This window comes from Macaca nemestrina, chromosome X (genome assembly GCF_043159975.1).
Source record: "Macaca nemestrina isolate mMacNem1 chromosome X, mMacNem.hap1, whole genome shotgun sequence".
Lineage (NCBI taxonomy): Eukaryota > Metazoa > Chordata > Mammalia > Primates > Cercopithecidae > Macaca > Macaca nemestrina.
The window spans coordinates 31,788,699-31,806,600 of record NC_092145.1 but is presented as its reverse complement, the minus strand read 5'-3'; the positions used below and the strand labels follow the sequence as shown (position 1 = coordinate 31,806,600).

The 17,902-nt window shown below is 40.3% G+C and overlaps 1 protein-coding gene across 5 annotated transcripts in view; it reads left to right on the top strand.

Annotated features, from left to right (window-relative positions):
* XIA (X-linked inhibitor of apoptosis) overlaps positions 1-7,426 on the top strand; it is a 57,036-nt gene extending 49,610 nt beyond the window's left edge. For all 5 annotated transcript variants that reach the window (XM_071088779.1, XM_071088778.1, XM_071088776.1 and 2 more), the window contains one exon: positions 3,676-7,426. In XM_071088779.1, coding sequence (XP_070944880.1) covers positions 3,676-3,869 — 194 coding nt within the window. In that variant the 3' untranslated portion in view covers positions 3,870-7,426. The remainder of the gene's footprint in view (positions 1-3,675) is intronic.
* The last annotated feature ends 10,476 nt before the right edge of the window (positions 7,427-17,902 follow it).

Genomic DNA, 17,902 nt, shown 5'->3' with positions numbered 1-17,902 from the left:
CTCGGCCTCCTAAAGTGCTGGGATTACAGGCATGAACCACCACACCCAGCCCATTTTATAACTTTTATGAACTTAGTGGGGAACCTGAAGTACAGATGGGCTATTGCCTAGGATCATGCCAATAGCTGGGAATAGAACTCAGATTTCCTGACTTCTGGTCCAGTGTTTTGGGGTTTGTTTCAGTTTTTTTTTTTTTTAGATTTTTAAAAATTGTGATAAAATACACATACAATTTACTATCTTAACCATTTTTAGGGTGTGGTTCCATAGTGTTAAGTACATTTACATTGTTGCACAGTCAACCTCTAGAATTCTTCATCTTGCAAAACCAAAACTCTGCATCCATTAAACAGCCAGGCGTGGTGGTGCACGCCTGTAGTTCCAGCTGCTCGGGAGGCTGAGGCAAGAGGATTGCTTGAGACCAGAAGTTCAAGGCTGCAATGAGCTGTGATTGCACCATTGCTCTCCAGCCTAGGACACAGAGCAAGACCCCATCTTTTTTTTTTTTTTTTTTTTTGAGACGGAGTCTCGCTCTGTCGCCCAGGCTGGAGTGCAGTGGCGCGATCTCGGCTCACTGCAAGCTCCGCCTCCCGGGTTCACGCCATTCTCCTGCCTCAGCCTCCCGAGTAGCTGGGACTACAGGCGCCCACAACCGCGCCCGGCTAATTTTTTGTATTTTTAGTAGAGACGGGGTTTCACCGTGGTCTCGATCTCCTGACCTTGTGATCCACCCGCCTCGGCCTCCCAAAGTGCTGGGATTACAGGCGTGAGCCACCGCGCCCGGCCAAGACCCCATCTTTAAATTTAAAAAAAAAAAAAAAATAATAATAATAATAAAAACATGTTCATTAAACAACTCCCCATTCCCTCTCTTCCCAGACCCTGGCAACTACCATTCTACTTTTTGTCTCTATAAATTTGACTACTCTAGGTGTCAGTATTGTTGGGTTTTTTTGTTTGTTTTTAACTCGTTGTAGCATTGCATCTAAAAGTAATGTGGAAATTACTTGTTCTCCTTTTGATTTTTTGGGCATGAAATATACACTTCATTCTGACTTTTTTTGGTGTCAATGCTTTCTTATAATATAAATCAGCTTATAGTGCCATTTCTTTACTTGTATTTTTTCCTCTGCCTTGAGTACCTTTTCTCTGTCTGTATACCTAGTCCCATTCCCCACTCTATCCCCAACTCTCTGAATCTACTTTGTGAACTCATGTTTCAAGGTTCAGCTCAGAAGTCACTTCTTTCAAGTTTTCTCCCGCACCCACAGCAGAGTTAGGAGCTCCTTCTTATCTACTCCTGGTGCTGGTAGAGTTTTGTTTTGTTTTGTTTTGTTTTGTTTTTCTTGAGACAGGGTCTTGCTCTGTCGCCCAGGCTGGAGTGCAGTGGCATGATCTTGGCTCACTGCAACCTCCATCTCTCAGCTTCAAGCGATTCTCCTGCCTCAGGCTCCCGAGTAGCTGGGATTACAGGCATGCACCACCACACCCAGCTAATTTGTGTGTGCATTTTTAGTAGAGACGGGGTTTCACCATGTTGGCCAGGCTGGTCTTGAACTCCTGACCTCAAATGATCTGCCCACCTCAGCCTCCCAAAGTGCTAGGATTACAGGTGTGAGCCACCACAACCTGGCTGAGCTTTTTGCTTTTTACACTATTTTGAAACTGGTTTCTGCCCTGCCCATTAGAACAGGCTTCTTGAGGGTTAAGTGCTTTATCTTCTTATCTCTGATGCATTCCATGGTTGAGCCTATAGTTTTTATTATGCCCAAGAGGGTACTTTTTAAGAAGAAAGAGATTAAACAATCCTTTCCTTTACCCCCTAGCCAGAGAAACCTTTCTGAAACATGGATGTGATCATATCTGTCTCTAGTTTAAAATCCTTCACTGGCTCCCAGGGCCCTTGGGATCAAGTCCAAACTCCTTTACGTGGCTTGCCTAATCTTTCATGATCAGGCACCCTTTTGTAGCCTCATCTCATGCTATTTTCTCAAATTCTGTGCCCAAGCTTTGCCTGTGCACTTGTAGGCCATGTTCTCTCTCCTTGGAGCTTGCTTATGCCATTTCCTTTGCCTAAAACACTTTTCTCCCATTGCCCTTATCCCCCAAGGCCTCCCTCTCCTAGTAAACTCCTAATTCATTCTTTAGTATCCAGTTTTAGATATAATTTCCTCCAGGAGGCCTTCGTTTATGCATGCATGGGCACACATGCACACACACCCTTCCTGTGCTCTTCATAACACATTGTAATTACCTTTGTCATCATACCATTTATACTTTCCTGTTTACTTGTCTATGAACGATTGGGGGCTTGAGGTTTATGTATTTGTTAATTGTATCCCTAGTAGAACCTAGTTAAGTGTCCAGTAAGTATTTCTTGAATAAACTATTGTTTTCCAAACATGTTTTCAGTATAGTGTTCAACAGGATATTAAAAGGATGCCATGAAAAAGGAACCCCATAGTTAAACAGGGGAATGTGTTGTACATTTCTAAGAGGGAATATAGACTATACTGTCCTATATTGTACTGTACTGCCCTGTCATGGATGACAGTGGTTCTCAAATGCCGGTGTGCCCAACCCCAGAAATTTTAGGTTCTGTGAATGGAGCCCAGAAATCTGTTGTTTGAAAATGCCCCAGGTTATTCTCATGTGAGGCCGTATTTGGAAACTGCTGGTACATAATGATTATAAAGATGCTAAAATAAACAAATAGTTGTGGTTATAAAGATATAGTTAAAATATGTAATGCATTTGGAATAGTGCCTAGCACATACTATTTATGCAATATTACTGTTAACTGCTGCTGCTGTTGTCATTATTGTTATATGTGACCATGAAACACATTTTTTTTGTGGCGTATGTATTCACATTTCACAAAACTATTTTGGGAAAGGCTGAATTAAGCAAGTACTTCAGTGCCACCTATATGCTGATGACATCCAGATCTCTATCTCTAGCCCTGACTTCTCCTGACCTCAAGATTTGACTCTTCAGTTACCTACTGGGTATTTTTATATGGGTGTCCTGAAAACACCTAAAAAATATCTGAAGATCCCAAACCTGTACCTCCTTTTATATTTCTTATTGGCATCACCATATCCTTGTCAGCCAAGCTAGCAATCTTGAAATCAACTTTAGTTTGTCTTTCTTCTTCAGCCCTCATATCCAGTCAGTCACCCAGTCCTACTTGTCCCACTTCAGAGGTGTCCCTCAAATCCATCCCTCTATTTCTGGAATTAGTTGTGACCTTTCCATATGCTGCTCCTTTTACCTAACCCTTGTTTTTCTGCCTGGCAAATTACTGCCCATGCTTAAATGTCACTCCTCCGCTTCCCTCCTCCCCCGATCCAGCCACTGCCAACCTGTGGAGCCTTCTCCAACTAGCCTGAGCAGAAGAACTTGTTTTCTCATTTTGTTCCAGAGCACTTTGTACATAACTTTATTAGAGCACTTATCACTTTGTACTTTGTGCTTAACCTCCATAGCCTCATCTTACATCCTCTCCCACTAGCATGTGAGCTATTTAAGAGCAGATGCCATGTGTGAGTCATCCTCATATCTCCTGGCACTTGTTGGGTGCCTGGCACGTAGTAGGGGTTCAATAAATATTTTCAATGAATGTAAACAACTAAGAAAGTCTAAAACTAGCATAATTCTTTTCTCTTTTTGCAGAGATTAGTACTGAAGAGCAGCTAAGGCGCCTGCAAGAGGAGAAGCTTTGCAAAATCTGTATGGATAGAAATATTGCTATCGTTTTTGTTCCTTGTGGACATCTAGTCACTTGTAAACAATGTGCTGAAGCAGTTGACAAGTGTCCCATGTGCTACACAGTCATTACTTTCAAGCAAAAAATTTTTATGTCTTAATCTAACTCTGTAGTAGGGATGTTATGTTCTTCTTATTACCCTGATTGAATGTGTGATGTGAACTGACTTTTAAGTAATCAGGATTGAATTCCATTAGCATTTGCTACCAAGTAGAAAAAAAATGTACATGGCAGTGTTTTAGTTGGCAATATAATCTTTGAATTTCTGGATTTTTCAGGGTATTAGCTGTATTATTTATCCAACTTTTTTTACTGTTATCTAATTGAAACCCTAGACTAAGAAGCATCATATTATAACTGAACACAATGTGTATTCATCGTATACTGACTTAATTTCTAAGTGTAAGTGAATTAATCATCTGGATTTTTTATTCTTTTCAGATAGGCTTAACAAATGGAGCTTTCTGTATATAAATGTGGAGATTAATCTCCCCAATCACATAATTTGTTTTGTGTGAAAAAGGAATAATTGTTCCATGCTGGTGGAAAGATAGAGATTATTTTTAGAGGTTGGTTGTTGTGTTTTAGGATTCTGTCCATTTTCTTTTAAAATTATAAACACATACTTGTGCGAATAATTTTTTAAAAGTGATTTGCCATTTTTGAAAGGGTATTTAATGATAGAATACTATCAAGCCAAGATGTACTGACATGGAAAGATGTGAAAGATATATTAAGTGTAAAATGCAAGTGGCAAAACACTATGTATAGTCTGAGGCAATCAAAGTATGTATGTTTCTTATATGTATAGAACAAAAGATTTGGAAAGATAGACACCAAACTGTTAAATGTGGTTTCTCTTTGGGGGGGTTGGGGAAGGGGCCTCAGAGGGGTTTTATAGGGGCCTTTCACTTTCTATTTTTTTCATTTTGTTCTGTTTGAATTTTTTATAAGTATGTATTACTTTTGTAATCAGAATTTTTAGAAAGTATTTTACTGATTTAAAGGCTTAGGCATGTTCAAACGCCTGCAAAAGTACTTATCACTCAGCTTTAGTTTTTCTAATCCAAGAAGGCAGGGCAGTTAACCTTTTTGGTGCCAATGTGAAATGTAAATGGTTTTATGTTTTTCCTGCTTTGTGGATGAAAAATATTTCTGAGTGGTAGGTTTTTGACAGGTAGACCATGTCTTCTTATCTTGTTTCAAAATAAGTATTTCTGATTTTGTAAAATGAAATATAAAATATGTCTCAGATCTTCCAATTAATTAGTAAGGATTCATCCTTAATCCTTGCTAGTTTAAGCCTGCCTAAGTCACTTTACTAAAAGATCTTTGTTAACTCAGTATTTTAAACATCTGTCAGCTTATGTAGGTAAAAGTAGAAGTATGTTTGTACACTGCTTGTAGTTATAGTGACAGCTTTCCATGTTGAGATTCTCATATCATCTTGTATCTTAAAGTTTCATGTGAGTTTTTACCGTTAGGATGATTAAGATGTATATAGGATGAAATGTTAAATCCTCTGCCTACATTTGTGTTCTTGACTAGTAATAGTAGTAGATACTTCTGAAATCAATGTTCTCTCAACATCCTTAAAACCTCTTGGAAATTATAAAAATATTGGCAAGAAAAGAATAGTTGTTTAAATATTTTTTGAAAAACACTTGAATAAGAATCAATAGGACATAAACTAGAAGTTTAAAAATGCTTCATAGGACGTCCAGGGTTTACATTATAAGATTCTCACAACAAACCTATTGTAGAGGTGAGTAAGGCATGTTACTACATAGAGAAAAGTTTGAGAGTAAAACTGTAAAAAATTATATTTTTGTTGTACTTTCTAAGAGAAAGAGTACTGTTATGTTCTCCTAACTTCTGTTGATTACTACTTTAAGTGATATTCATTTAAAACATTGCAAATTTATTTTATTTATTTAATTTTCTTTTTGAGATGGAGTCTTGCTTGTCACCCAGGCTGGAGTGCAGTGGCATGATCTCTGCTCACTGCAACCTCCCCCTCCTGGGTTCAAGCGATTCTCCTGCCTCAGCTTCCTGAGTAGCTGGGATTACAGGCGAGTGCCACCATACCCGACTAATTTTTGTATTTTTAGTAGAGACAGGGTTTCACCATGTTGGCCAGGCTGGTCTCAAACTCCTGACCTCAAGAGATCCGCCCACCTTGCCCTCCCAAAGTGCTGGGATTACAGGCTTGAGCCACCACACCCAGCCAAAGCATTGCAAATTTAAATGAGAGTTTTAAAAATTAAATAATGACTGCCCTGTTCCTGTTTTAGTATGTAAATCCTCAGTTCTTCACCTTTGCACTGTCTGCCACTTAGTCTGGTTATATAGTCATTAACATGAATTTGATCTGTATAGTCTAGACTATAAGTTTAAATTTAAAGTGTTCTACAAGGGGAGAAAAGTGTTAACATTTTTTAAATATGTTTTCCGGGACACTTTAGCTCCAAGTCAGGTAGGTAGTTCAGTCTAGTTGTTAGCCAAGGACTCAAGGACTGAATTGTTTTAACATAAGGCCTTTCCTGTTCTGGGAGCCACACTTCATTAAAATTCTTCTTCTAAAGCTTGTATGTTTAGAGTTAAGCAAGACTTTTTTTTCTTCCTCTCCATGAGTTGTGAAATTTAATGCACAACGCTGATGTGGCTAACAAGTTTATTTTAAGAATTGTTTAGAAATGCTGTTGCTTCAGGTTCTTAAAATCACTCAGCACTCCAACTTCTAATCAAATTTTTGGAGACTTACCAGCATTTGTCTGTGTTTGAACTATAAAAAGCACTGGATCTTTTCCATCTAATTCTGCAAAAATTGATCATTTGCAAAGTGAAAGCTATAGCCGTATCCAAATCTTTTCCCCCTCCCAAGAGTTCTCCGTGTCTACATGTAGACATTCCATTTCTGTGTAAAGTTCACTCTAGGATTTCAAGTCACCACTTATTTTACATATTAGTCATGCAAAGATTCAAGTTGTTTTGTAATAAGTACTTATCTTTATTTGTAATAATTTAGTCTGCTGATCAAAAGCATTGTCTTAATTTTTGAGAAATGCTTTTAGCATTTACAAACTAAATTCCAGTTAATTAATTAATGGCTTTATATTGCCTTTCCTGCTACATTTGATTTTTTCCCCTATCCCTTTGATTATGTAGGGTAGAGTGGGTGTAGTGAGTGTATATAATGTGATTTGGCCCTGTGTATTATGATATTTTGTTATTTTTGTTGTTATGTTATTTACATTTCAGTAGTTGTTTCTTCCGTTTCCATTTTAGTGGATAAAATTTGTATTTTGAACTATGAATGGAGACTGTCACCCCAGCATTAGTTTCACATGATATACCCTTTAAACCCGAATCATTGTTTTATTTCCTGATTACGCAGGTGTTGAATGGGGAAAGGGTCTAAGGAGGTGGGAGAAATGGGATAGTATATCGTTGAGATATACTATGGGATGTATATCGTTGCCATTAGAGAAATAAGAAAATGGGAAGCAGTATTTGACATAGTTCTTTTTAGACAAATCTACTTGTTAAAAAAAGGATAGCAGTTTATTCATCTGTGAAAGGAGAATAATACCTATCTTACCAGGTTGCAAGAGCTCAAGGAGACCATGTATGTAAAGTTCCTGCTGTAAATATGAACTCCCATCCTAACACCCTTTTACCTCTCTGTGGGTTTGTCTTGACCTGGAAACTTGGGCTAAAACTTAGAAAAAAATTTGTACATGGTAACTATTTCAGTGATGTTTACTCGTATTTTTTGGTGTTTCTCATAGTTAAGATATAAATCGGCCTAAGATATAAATCGGCCGGGCGCGGTGGCTCACTCCTGTAATCCCAGCACTTTGGGAGGCCAAGGCGGGCGGATCACCTGAGGTCGGGAGATTGAGACCAGCCTGACCAACATGGAGAAACCCCGTCTCTACTAAAAATACAGAATGAGCTGCACGTGGTGGCTCATGCCCTTAATCCCAACTACTGGGGAGGCTGAGGCAGGAGAATCGCTTGAACCCAGGAGGCGGAGGTTGTGGTGAGCCAGGATCGCGCCATTGCACTCCAGCCTGGGCAACAAGAGTGAATCTCCATCTCAAAAAAAAAAAAAAAAAAAAGATATAAATCACAATAAATAAATAGGTCAATACAAATGTTAGCTAGGTGTGGTGGCACATGCCTATAGTCTCAGCTACTCTGGAGGCAGAGGCAGGAGGATCACTTGAGCCCATGAGTTTGAGGCAGGAGTGAGTTATGATTGTGCCACTGTACTCCATTCTGGGTGACAGAGTGAGACCCCATCTCTAAATAAATAGATCAAACCCCTAAAAATACTTAAATTCTTCTTAAAAAATTGAAAAGATTGTTCTTCTCAAATTTAGTTGAACTTTCTAAGAGAAACAATTGGCTTTTTCCCACTTTAATAATCATTTTCAGTTTGACTCATACAGTTAACACAATGTGAATTTCTTCCTCAGCATAACAGAATTATAGAATGACAGAGCTGGAAGTGACCTTAGAGAGTACCCAATTCTTCTCTTTCATTTTACAGGTGAGGCAACGGAGGCTCAAAGGCGATGTAATTTGTGCAAAGATTATAGCTAATTAGTAGCAGAGCCCTGACTGGGACATAGTTTGAAGATTAAAAACTTCACCAAGCTACCTTTCTTGGAGGGTCCAAATGTTTATTTTTTCAACTATTCTTTCCACTATACCATAACTTTCACTACATATTAAGTGACACTTTATAACTAGTATAATAGGACAATCATCAATGCATATATAGCCAGCCCTTCATATCTGCGGATTTTGCATCCATGGATTCAACCAAGGAGGAATTGAAAATACTGAGGGAAAAAATAAATAAATACAAAAATACAAAATAATACAAAGAAAAAGCCAAAATTGTTATACTGTTGTTAAGCAGCAGTATAACAACTATTTACATAGCATTAAGTTTGGTGTAAAAATGCAAAAAAATGCAATTATTTTTAAACCAACCTAATATATTGTATTAGATATTAAAGTCATATAGAGATGACTTAAAGTATATGATGGCCAGCCTGGGCAAACGGCAAAACCCTGTCTCTACAAAAAATACAAAGATTAGCTGGACGTGGTGGTGTGTGCCTGTAGTCCCGGCTACTCCGGAGGCTGAGGTGGGAGTCGCTTGAGTCTGGGAGGCAGAGGCTGCATTGAGCTATGATCATGGCACTGCACTCCAGCCTGGGTGACAGTGCGAGATCTTGTCTCAGAATAAATAAAGTATGTGATGAAGATGTGCATACGTTATATGCAAATAATTTTTTTTTATTATTTATTTAAACAGTCTCACTCTGTTGCCCAGGGTGGAGTGCAATGGGGCTCACCGCAACCTCTGCCTCCCAAGCAGCTGGGACTATAGGCGTGCTCCATGGTGCCCAGCTAATTTTTTTTGTATTCTTAGTAGAGACAGGGTTTCACCATCTCGGCCAGGCTAGTCTTGAACTTCTGACCTCAAGTGATCTGCCTCCCAAAGTGCTGGGATTACAGGCATGAGCCCGGCTTTTTTTTTTTTTTTTTTTTTTTTTTGGAGACAAGTCTCCCTCACCCAGGCTGGAGTGCAGTGGCGCCATCTCGGCTTACTGCAGCCTCCGCCTTCTGGGTTTAAGCAATTCTCAGGCCTCAGCCACCCGAATAGCTGGAATTACAGGCGCCCGGCACCACACCCGGCTAATTTTTATATTTTTCAGTAGAGACTAGTTTCGTGGTGTTGGCCAGGCTGGTCTCGAACTCCTGATCTCAGGTGATCTGCCTGCCTCGGCCTCACAAAGTGCTGGGATTACAGGCGTGAACCACTGCGCCCGGCCTTGTATGATTTTATCTAAGGAACTTAAGCATCCTCAGGTCCTAGGGGATCGTGAAACCAAAACCCCATGGATAGCAAGGGACAATTGTATTTTCAAATTAGACAAATGACGTCGGGCACGGTGGCTCACGCCTGTAATTCCAGCACTTTTGGATGCTGAGGCATGCAGATCACCTGAGGTCAGGAGTTGGAGACCAGCCTGGCCAACATGCTGAAACCCTGTCTACAAAAATACAAAAATAGCTGGGCGTGGTGCGCATGCCTGTAGTCCCAGCTGCTTGAGCGACTGAGGCAGGAGAATTGCTTGAACCTGGGAGGCGGAGGCTGCAGTGAGCCAACAGGGTGCCACCGCACTCCAGCCTGGGTGAGTGAGACTCAGTGTTAAAAACAAAACAGACATTAGACAAATGCTACATTAATGTTTGGGTGATCAGATTCTACTTTGAAGTCTGAAGTTAGCAGATATGCCTATAGATTTTTGGAGTTTACCACTTTCTTATTCTGTATCATTAATGGGATTTTTTTTTTGTTTTGCTTTTTGTTTTTTGTCTTTAAGACGGAGTCATGCTCTGTCGCCCAGGCTGGAGTGCAGTGGCGCGATCTCCGCTCACTGCAAGCTCCGCCTCCCGGGATCACTCACGCCATTCTCCTTTCTCAGCCTCCGAAGTAGCTGGGACTACAGGCGCCCGCCACCACGCCCGGCTAATTTTTTTTGTATTTTTAGTAGAGACAGGGTTTCACCATGTTAGCCAGGATGGTCTTGATCTCCTGACTTCGTGATCCGCCAGCCTCGGCCTCCCAAAGTGCTGGGATTACAGGCGTGAGCCACTGCGCCTGGCCATCATTAATTTAATAAATTACTATAATTTTACCATTTTTCTGGATTTAGTAAGAAATTTGCATTTTTGGTTTGATATAACAAGGGTTTTAATGTAATTTATGTTAAATTTTGCATTTTTTCATTACTGTTACACTTTAACCTGACTGAATGACTGATTTAATTGTATTAGTATTGTGAATAATCATGTGAAACGTTTTGAGACAGAGTACTATATTTGTGAATATAATTTTATGGCTTTTTTCACTTAGTAAGAACCTTTATGTGTGGAAAACTAAGAAAATTGCTTTCTGCTGTATAATCTGGCATTCATTGTAGATTAAAGCTTATTTTTCTGTGAATAAAACTTATTCAATAAAATACTATTCTTTAAAGTTATATCTTACTACCTTGTATTTGTTTCACTTTCTTAGAAAAGATAAAATCACCCTCTTAAAAATACTGCAATGTAACCTCCTAAATATATCTTATGCCATTGTATGTAGGCGTAAGGTACACGTTAGGTCATGCCATGTTTTTAAAGAAAAGACATCAGTTTTCACATTAATGTATGGAATTCTACAAGTGCATGAAATGTCGATTTTTTAAATGTATAATATATGAACAATAGTAACACCCCTCTCTCCAAAAAGATATGCTGGCCGGGCGCGGTGGCTCAAGCCTGTAATCCCAGCACTTTGGGAGGCCGAGACGGGCGGATCACGAGGTCAGGAGATCGAGACCATCCTGGTTAACACGGTGAAACCCCGTCTCTACTAAAAAATACAAAAAACTAGCCGGGCGAGGTGGCGGGCGCCTGTAGTCCCAACTACTCGGGAGGCTGAGGCAGGAGAATGGCGTGAACCCGGGAGGCGGAGCTTGCAGTGAGCTGAGATCCGGCCACTGCACTCCAGCCTGGGTGACAGAGCGAGACTCCGTCTCAAAAAAAAAAAAAAAAAAAAAAAAAAAAAAAAAAAAAAAAAAAAAAAAAAAAAAAAAAAAAAAAAAAAAAAGATATGCTTGGTTGTCTTAGGAGACAGTATAGTCACTATAACAAAACTTGAACAGGCAAACAGCAATGAGCCTAAAAAACCATTGCCCCTTTGAGGCAGGCAGCAAGGAAGGATACTTGTGAGTTTGTAGAAGCAACTGCCAGTGAGTTTTAGGAGCTGCGAGCAATCTGGTGGGATAAAGAATGAGGGAATAAAGAATCCTTTGGCAAAAAGATTTTTTTTTTTTTTTTTTTTTTGAGATGGAGTCTCACTCTGTTTCGCAGGCTGGAGTGCAGTGGCGCGATCTCTGCTCATGCAACCTCCACCTCCAGGCTCAAGCAATTCTGCTTCAGCCTCTCGAGTAGCTGGGATTGATTACAGGCACCCACCACCATGCCAACTAATTTTTATTTTATTTTATTTATTTATTTTTTTGATACGTAGTCTTGCTTTGTCGCCCAGGCTTGAGTGTAAGGGCATGATCTCAGCTCACTGCAACCTCCGCCTCCCGAGTTCAAGCGATTCTCCTGCTTCAGCATCCCGAGTAGCTGAGATTACAGGCCCACACAACTATGCCCGGCTATTTTTGTATTTTTAGTAGAGACGGGGTATCACCATGTTGACCAGGCTGGTCTTGAACTCCCAACCTCAGGTGGTCCACCTGCCTCGGCCTCCCAAAGTGTTGGGATTACAGATGTGAGCCACTGTGCCCAGCCTAATTTTTGTATTTTTAGTAGAGATGGAGTTTTACCATGTTGACCAGGCTGGTTTCGAACTCCTAACCTCAAATGATGCACCCACCTTGGCCTCCCAAACTGCTGGGATTACAGGTGTGAACCACCACGTCCAGCCAGAAAGAAATTTAGAAGTGTGTATTTCAAGTGGCTATTCCCCTGCCTCTTCCTGCCCACAATGGAGATTCCTGAATTACAAGTTGTATTTCAGGCCCAGTCTATGTAGGGACTGATTATCTAATCTTTGACAGTGTTATCATTGCACTGTCGTTTGAGATAAACCTTAATAACCATGTCTTTTTTTTTTTTTTTTTTTTTTTTTTTTTTTTTTTTTTTTGAGACAGAGTCTCGCTTAGTCGCCCAGGCTGGAGTGCAGTGGCGCGATCTCGGCTCACTGCAAGCTCCGCCTCCCGGATTCACGCCATTCTCCTGCCTCAGCCTCCCGAGTAGCTGGGACTACAGGCGCCCGCCGCCTCGCCCGGCTAATTTTTTGCATTTTTAGTAGAGACGGGGTTTCACAGTGTTAGCCAGGATGGTCTCGATCTCCTGACCTTGTGATCCACCCGCCTCGGCCTCCCAAAGTGCTGGGATTACAGGCGTGAGCCACCGCGCCCGGCCAATAACCATGTCTTAAACACAGTCCAAATTTTTTCTTACGTGTCAACTAAACTTTAATATTGAAGATGTGAATTTTCAAAGCTTTCTATTACAGAAAATTGTAAACTTACACAAAAGTAGAAAGCATGACTCCACGATATTCATCAGTTATCCTCAACAATTTGACATTTTATCAGTCCTGTTTCATCTAGCACTCCTTCCACTTGCTCACCCCAATACTCCAAAGTAAATCCTAGACATAATATCATTTCTCCTGTAATTACCTCGTTATATATTTCTTTTTTTTAATGTTTTATAGAGATTGGGTTTCACCATGTTGCCCAGGCTGGTCTTGAACTCCTGGGTTCAAGCAATCTGCCCGCCTCAGCCTCCCAAAGTGCTGGGATTACGGACATGAGGCTTCCTTCCTTCCTTCCTTCCTTCCTTCCTTCCTTCCTTCCTTCCTTCCTTCCTTCCTTCCTTCCTTCCTTCCTTCCTTCCTCCCTTCCTCCCTCCCTCCCTCCCTCCCTTTCTCTCTCTCTTTCTTTCTTTCTTTCTCTTTCTTTCTTTCTTTCTTTCTTTCTTTCTTTCTTTCTTTCTTTCTTTCTTTCTTTCTTTCTTTCTCTTTCTTTCTCTCTCTCTCTCTTTCTTTCTCTCTGTCTCTCTCTTTTTTCTTTCTCCTTTCTTTCTCCCTTCTTCCCTTCCTCCCTTCCTTTTCTTCTTTCTTTCTTTTTGCTCTCGTTGCCCAGGCTGGAGTGCAATGGCACCATCTCAGCTTACTGCAACCTCCACCTCCCGGGTTCAAGCAATTCTCCTGCCTCAGCCTCCCAAGTAGCTGAGATTACAAGCACCTGCCACCACACCTGGCTAATTTTTGTATTTTTAGTAGAGATGGGGTTTCTCCATGTTGGTCAGGCTGGTCTCGAACTCCTGACCTCAGGTGATCCACCCACCTCAGCCTCCCAAAATGCTGGGATTAAAGGCTTGAGCCACTGCACCCAGCCGCCTTGTTAATGTATTTCTAATGGATAAGAAAAAATTTGCATAAATGTGTGAATTTTTAACTCACCACTATTATTGCTGAATTTTAATATACATTTAAACAATAATTAAAATCAACTTTATGTCCCATTTTTGCCTATTTGAAAATTAAGGGAAATAAAACCCCTATAACTGATATTATCATTTCAAAAATACTTTTAAACCACGTTTTCACTATTTCATGTGGTAGTTTGCTTATACATTGTAGAACAAATATGGTACTTATTAAAAGTTAGTAGACTAACTGCATGGTATATGGATACCTAGTGGTTCTCAAAAGTGCATCACCTGGGAATTTGTTAGAAATTCAAATTCCTGGACCCCAACTCAAACCTAGAATCAGAAACTGAGGGTGCAACCCAGCAATCTTTTAATAAGCCCTCTAGGTGGATAGATGCCAGCTAAAGTTTGAAAAACACTGGAATATCATATGGGGTCTGAAACCTATAAATCAAATTGATGTAGATCTCCGCAAATGATTATCATCCTCATCTTTCTTACTTTTCGCTATAACTAACTCATTGCTGGCCCAGTGTTGTATTTTCTCATGTTACAAAATATAAAGGCATAAAATACAACATCTTGTGAGTTCCTTCTCATTCTACTTTTCAAAAAAAAACTCTTGCATACACTTTGAACTTTGTAATGGGAATTTTTCCGCAACCCTTTCCCTGCTGAGTTCAACATAGCCCCACATTGCTCATTGCCATTACACTATCCTCCACTTAAGTATTTGAAGGCTCACTCATTAGTGCTAGCCCAACAGCAACAAGTTGAGATTGTACAGAACAGACCTGCATTTCTACAGAGAGCCAAAGCTTCAGTGTAACGTGAGCCTTGAATTTGGAATGCTAGAATTTCAGAGTTGGAAGGAGTCAGCCTCTCTAATTCATAATAATTAGTAGTTCTGAATTCTTTTTTAGTTCTGAAATTTTAAAAATAATTGTGCCACAGAAGAACCAAAGAAAACTGGCCAGACATGGTGGCTCATGCCCTCCTCGGCCTCCCAAAGTGCTGGGATTACAGGCGTGAGCCAACACGCCTGGCCTGGGCCTATACTTGTTAATTGTAGGCTTATGACTAAATATTGGAAGAATACTGGGTAAAAGTAAATAAGGGTCCCTGGAGTGTTGGTGCACCTGTATTCCCAGCTACTCAGAAAGCTGAAGCAGGAAGATTGCTTGAGCCTGGGAGGTCAAGGCTACAGTACACTATTACTGGCCCTATGAATAGTCAGTGTACTCCAGCCTGGGCAACATACTAAGACCCTATCTCTAAAAAAGAAAACAGAAACAAAGAATAAGAACCCAAGAGAAATCAAAACTGTTATTTTCTTCTTGTAATTTCCCAGAATTTAAATTTGCAAAGAAAGAATAGGATATAATAAATTGAGATATTTAAACAGTGATCTTGCTTCAAAATTTAATTTTTCTTACAATAGACCTTACTGTTCCAAAAATGTATTTTACATACAAAATTATTAATGTCTATTTGTTACGTGAACTTTTGAGAGTCAGTTTTCTTTGTGTGTGTGTTGTTTATTTTTAATTTTTTCAGATAAGTGACTTGGAAATGTTTCTTTAGCTTTTTCCCGTTACTAGGTACTCAGGATTTCTTTTTTAATTCCATTAGCTTATATAAGGGGCTTTGCGTTTTTGGCTAAGGCATAAAAAATGTATTTTCTTGTTAAATACTGGAATTTTGTTTGGCAGAGATTAGGCTCTGCTTCTGCCAGATTACTGACAATTACGTTGAGGAAGAAAGGCGAACACATGAGTATGTTCATGAACACCTAACTGGTGTTTCAGGGAAACTAGGATTAAAAACAAAAGACTCCAGATCTCCTCCCATAAAATTAATCTTCTGAAGTTGAGAAAAACTTGCTAAAAATCATTTTATTTTTCATTAAACAAACATTATACATGGATTTCTTAGTAGAAATTTAACAAAGGTCTGTGTTAATTTTTTTTTTTTTTTTTTTTTTTGAGATGGAGTCTCGCTCTGCCGCCCAGGCTGGAGTGCAGTGGCTGGATCTCGGCTCACTGCAAGCTCCGCCTCCCGGGTTCCCGCCATTCTCCTGCCTCAGCCTCCCGAGTAGCTGGGACTACAGGCGCCCGCCACCTCGCCCGGCTAGTTTTTTTGTATTTTTAGTAGAGACGGCGTTTCACCGTGTTCGCCAGGATGGTCTCGATCTCCCGACCTCGTGATCCGCCCGTCTCGGCCTCCCAAAGTGCTGGGATTACAGGCTTGAGCCACCGCGCCCGGCCTTGTGTTAATTATTAAGTAAAGAGAATGATCTAACAAATCTGGAAAAACCTGTTTTTCTTTCAACTAGCTTTTTTAGGTTGTTATTTGATTACTAAAAAGAATGTACTCTGTGCTGTACCGTTCTTGGTTTTCTGTTATAAATTTTTAGGTACATTATATTTTTATGTGATCCATAATAACTAAGAGAAAAAGACCAGACAGGGTGGCGCACGCCTGTAATCCCAGCACTTTGGGAGGCTGAAGTGGGTGGATCGCTTTATTCCAGGAGTTCGAGACCAGTCTGAGCAACATGGCAAAACCCTGTCTCTACAAAAAATAGAAAAATTAGCCAGGTGTGGTTGCATGCGCCTGTGGTCCCAGCTACTCAGGAGACTGAGCTGGGAGGATCACTTGAGCCTGAGAGGTCGAGGCTGCAGTGAGCCGTGATTGTGCCACTGCACTCCAGCTTGAGTGACAGAGCAAGAGCCTGTCTCAAAAAAAAAAAAAAAAAAAAAAAAAAAGAAAGAAAGAAAAGAAAAAAAAATTAAGTGAAGATACCTATATTAAGTGTAAATTGTAAGTCAAGGCCGGGCGCGGTGGCTCAAGCCTGTAATCCCAGCACTTTGGGAGGCCGAGACGGGCGGATCACGAGGTCAGGAGATCGAGACCATCCTGGCTAACACGGTGAAACCCCGTCTCTACTAAAAAATACAAAAAACTAGCCGGGCGAGGTGGCGGGCGCCTGTAGTCCCAGCTACTAGGGAGGCTGAGGCAGGAGAATGGTCTAAACCCGGGAGGCGGAGCTTGCAGTGAGCTGAGATCCGGCCACTGCACCCCAGCCTGGGCGACAGAGCAAGACTCTGTCTCAAAAAAAAAAAAAAAAAAAAAAAAAATTGTAAGTCAATATTTGACTAGTTATATGAAGTGAAACATAAAAATATCAATACATGAGAGTAATAATTTCTGTTCACCTACCTCAGAGGATTGTCGTAAGGATCATATGAGAAAATGTACATGAAAGAGATTCAAAAATTACAAACCCTCTATATAAGCCTGAGGAATCATTCCTCTAATTAGAGTTTATTGGACTAATTATGTGTTAGTTTCACACGAAATGAAACAGTCGTGAAACAGTATGATTAATCAGGGATGTAGCATGATGAAATTCATTTATACAGCTTCTTAGCCATTTCCATGACTTTCAAAACCCCTTATATACATTATCTCTTTGCCTTCTACTCTCTATATGGTTACTCCTTATGTTTAAATCAATATATAGGTAATGGCACTGAGATAATTGGAGAAATCATTGTTGTGTACCATTGTGGAAAGTGTGTTTTTAAGTCCTGCCATTCAAGGGGCCCTCAGATTTACTTGGACAGTCAAGTCAGTTCTGTTTTCTAACATGAAAATAAGAATACATGAAACGGATAAATTTAGGGATGTTAATTTGTATTCTCAAAAGATCTCTTGATACATAGTAGTGATGTCAATTTACATAAATCATTTTCTTTTTCTTTTTTTTTTCTTTGAGACAAAGTCTCGCTCTGTCGCCCAGGCTGGAGTGCAGTAGCACTATCTCGTCTCACTGCAAGCTCCGCCTCCCGGGTTCATGCCATTCTTCTGCCTCAGCCTCCCGAGTAGCTGGGACTACAGGCACCTGCCACCACTCCCGGCTAATTTTTTGTACTTTTTAGGTAGAGACGGGGTTTCACCGTGTTAGCCAGGATGATCTCAATCTTCTGACCTCTGGATCTGCCCGCCTCGGCCTCCCAAAGTGCTGGGATTACAGGTGTGAGCCACCGCACTCAGCCTGAAACTATAATTTTCGTTTTTTTTTTTTTTTTTTTT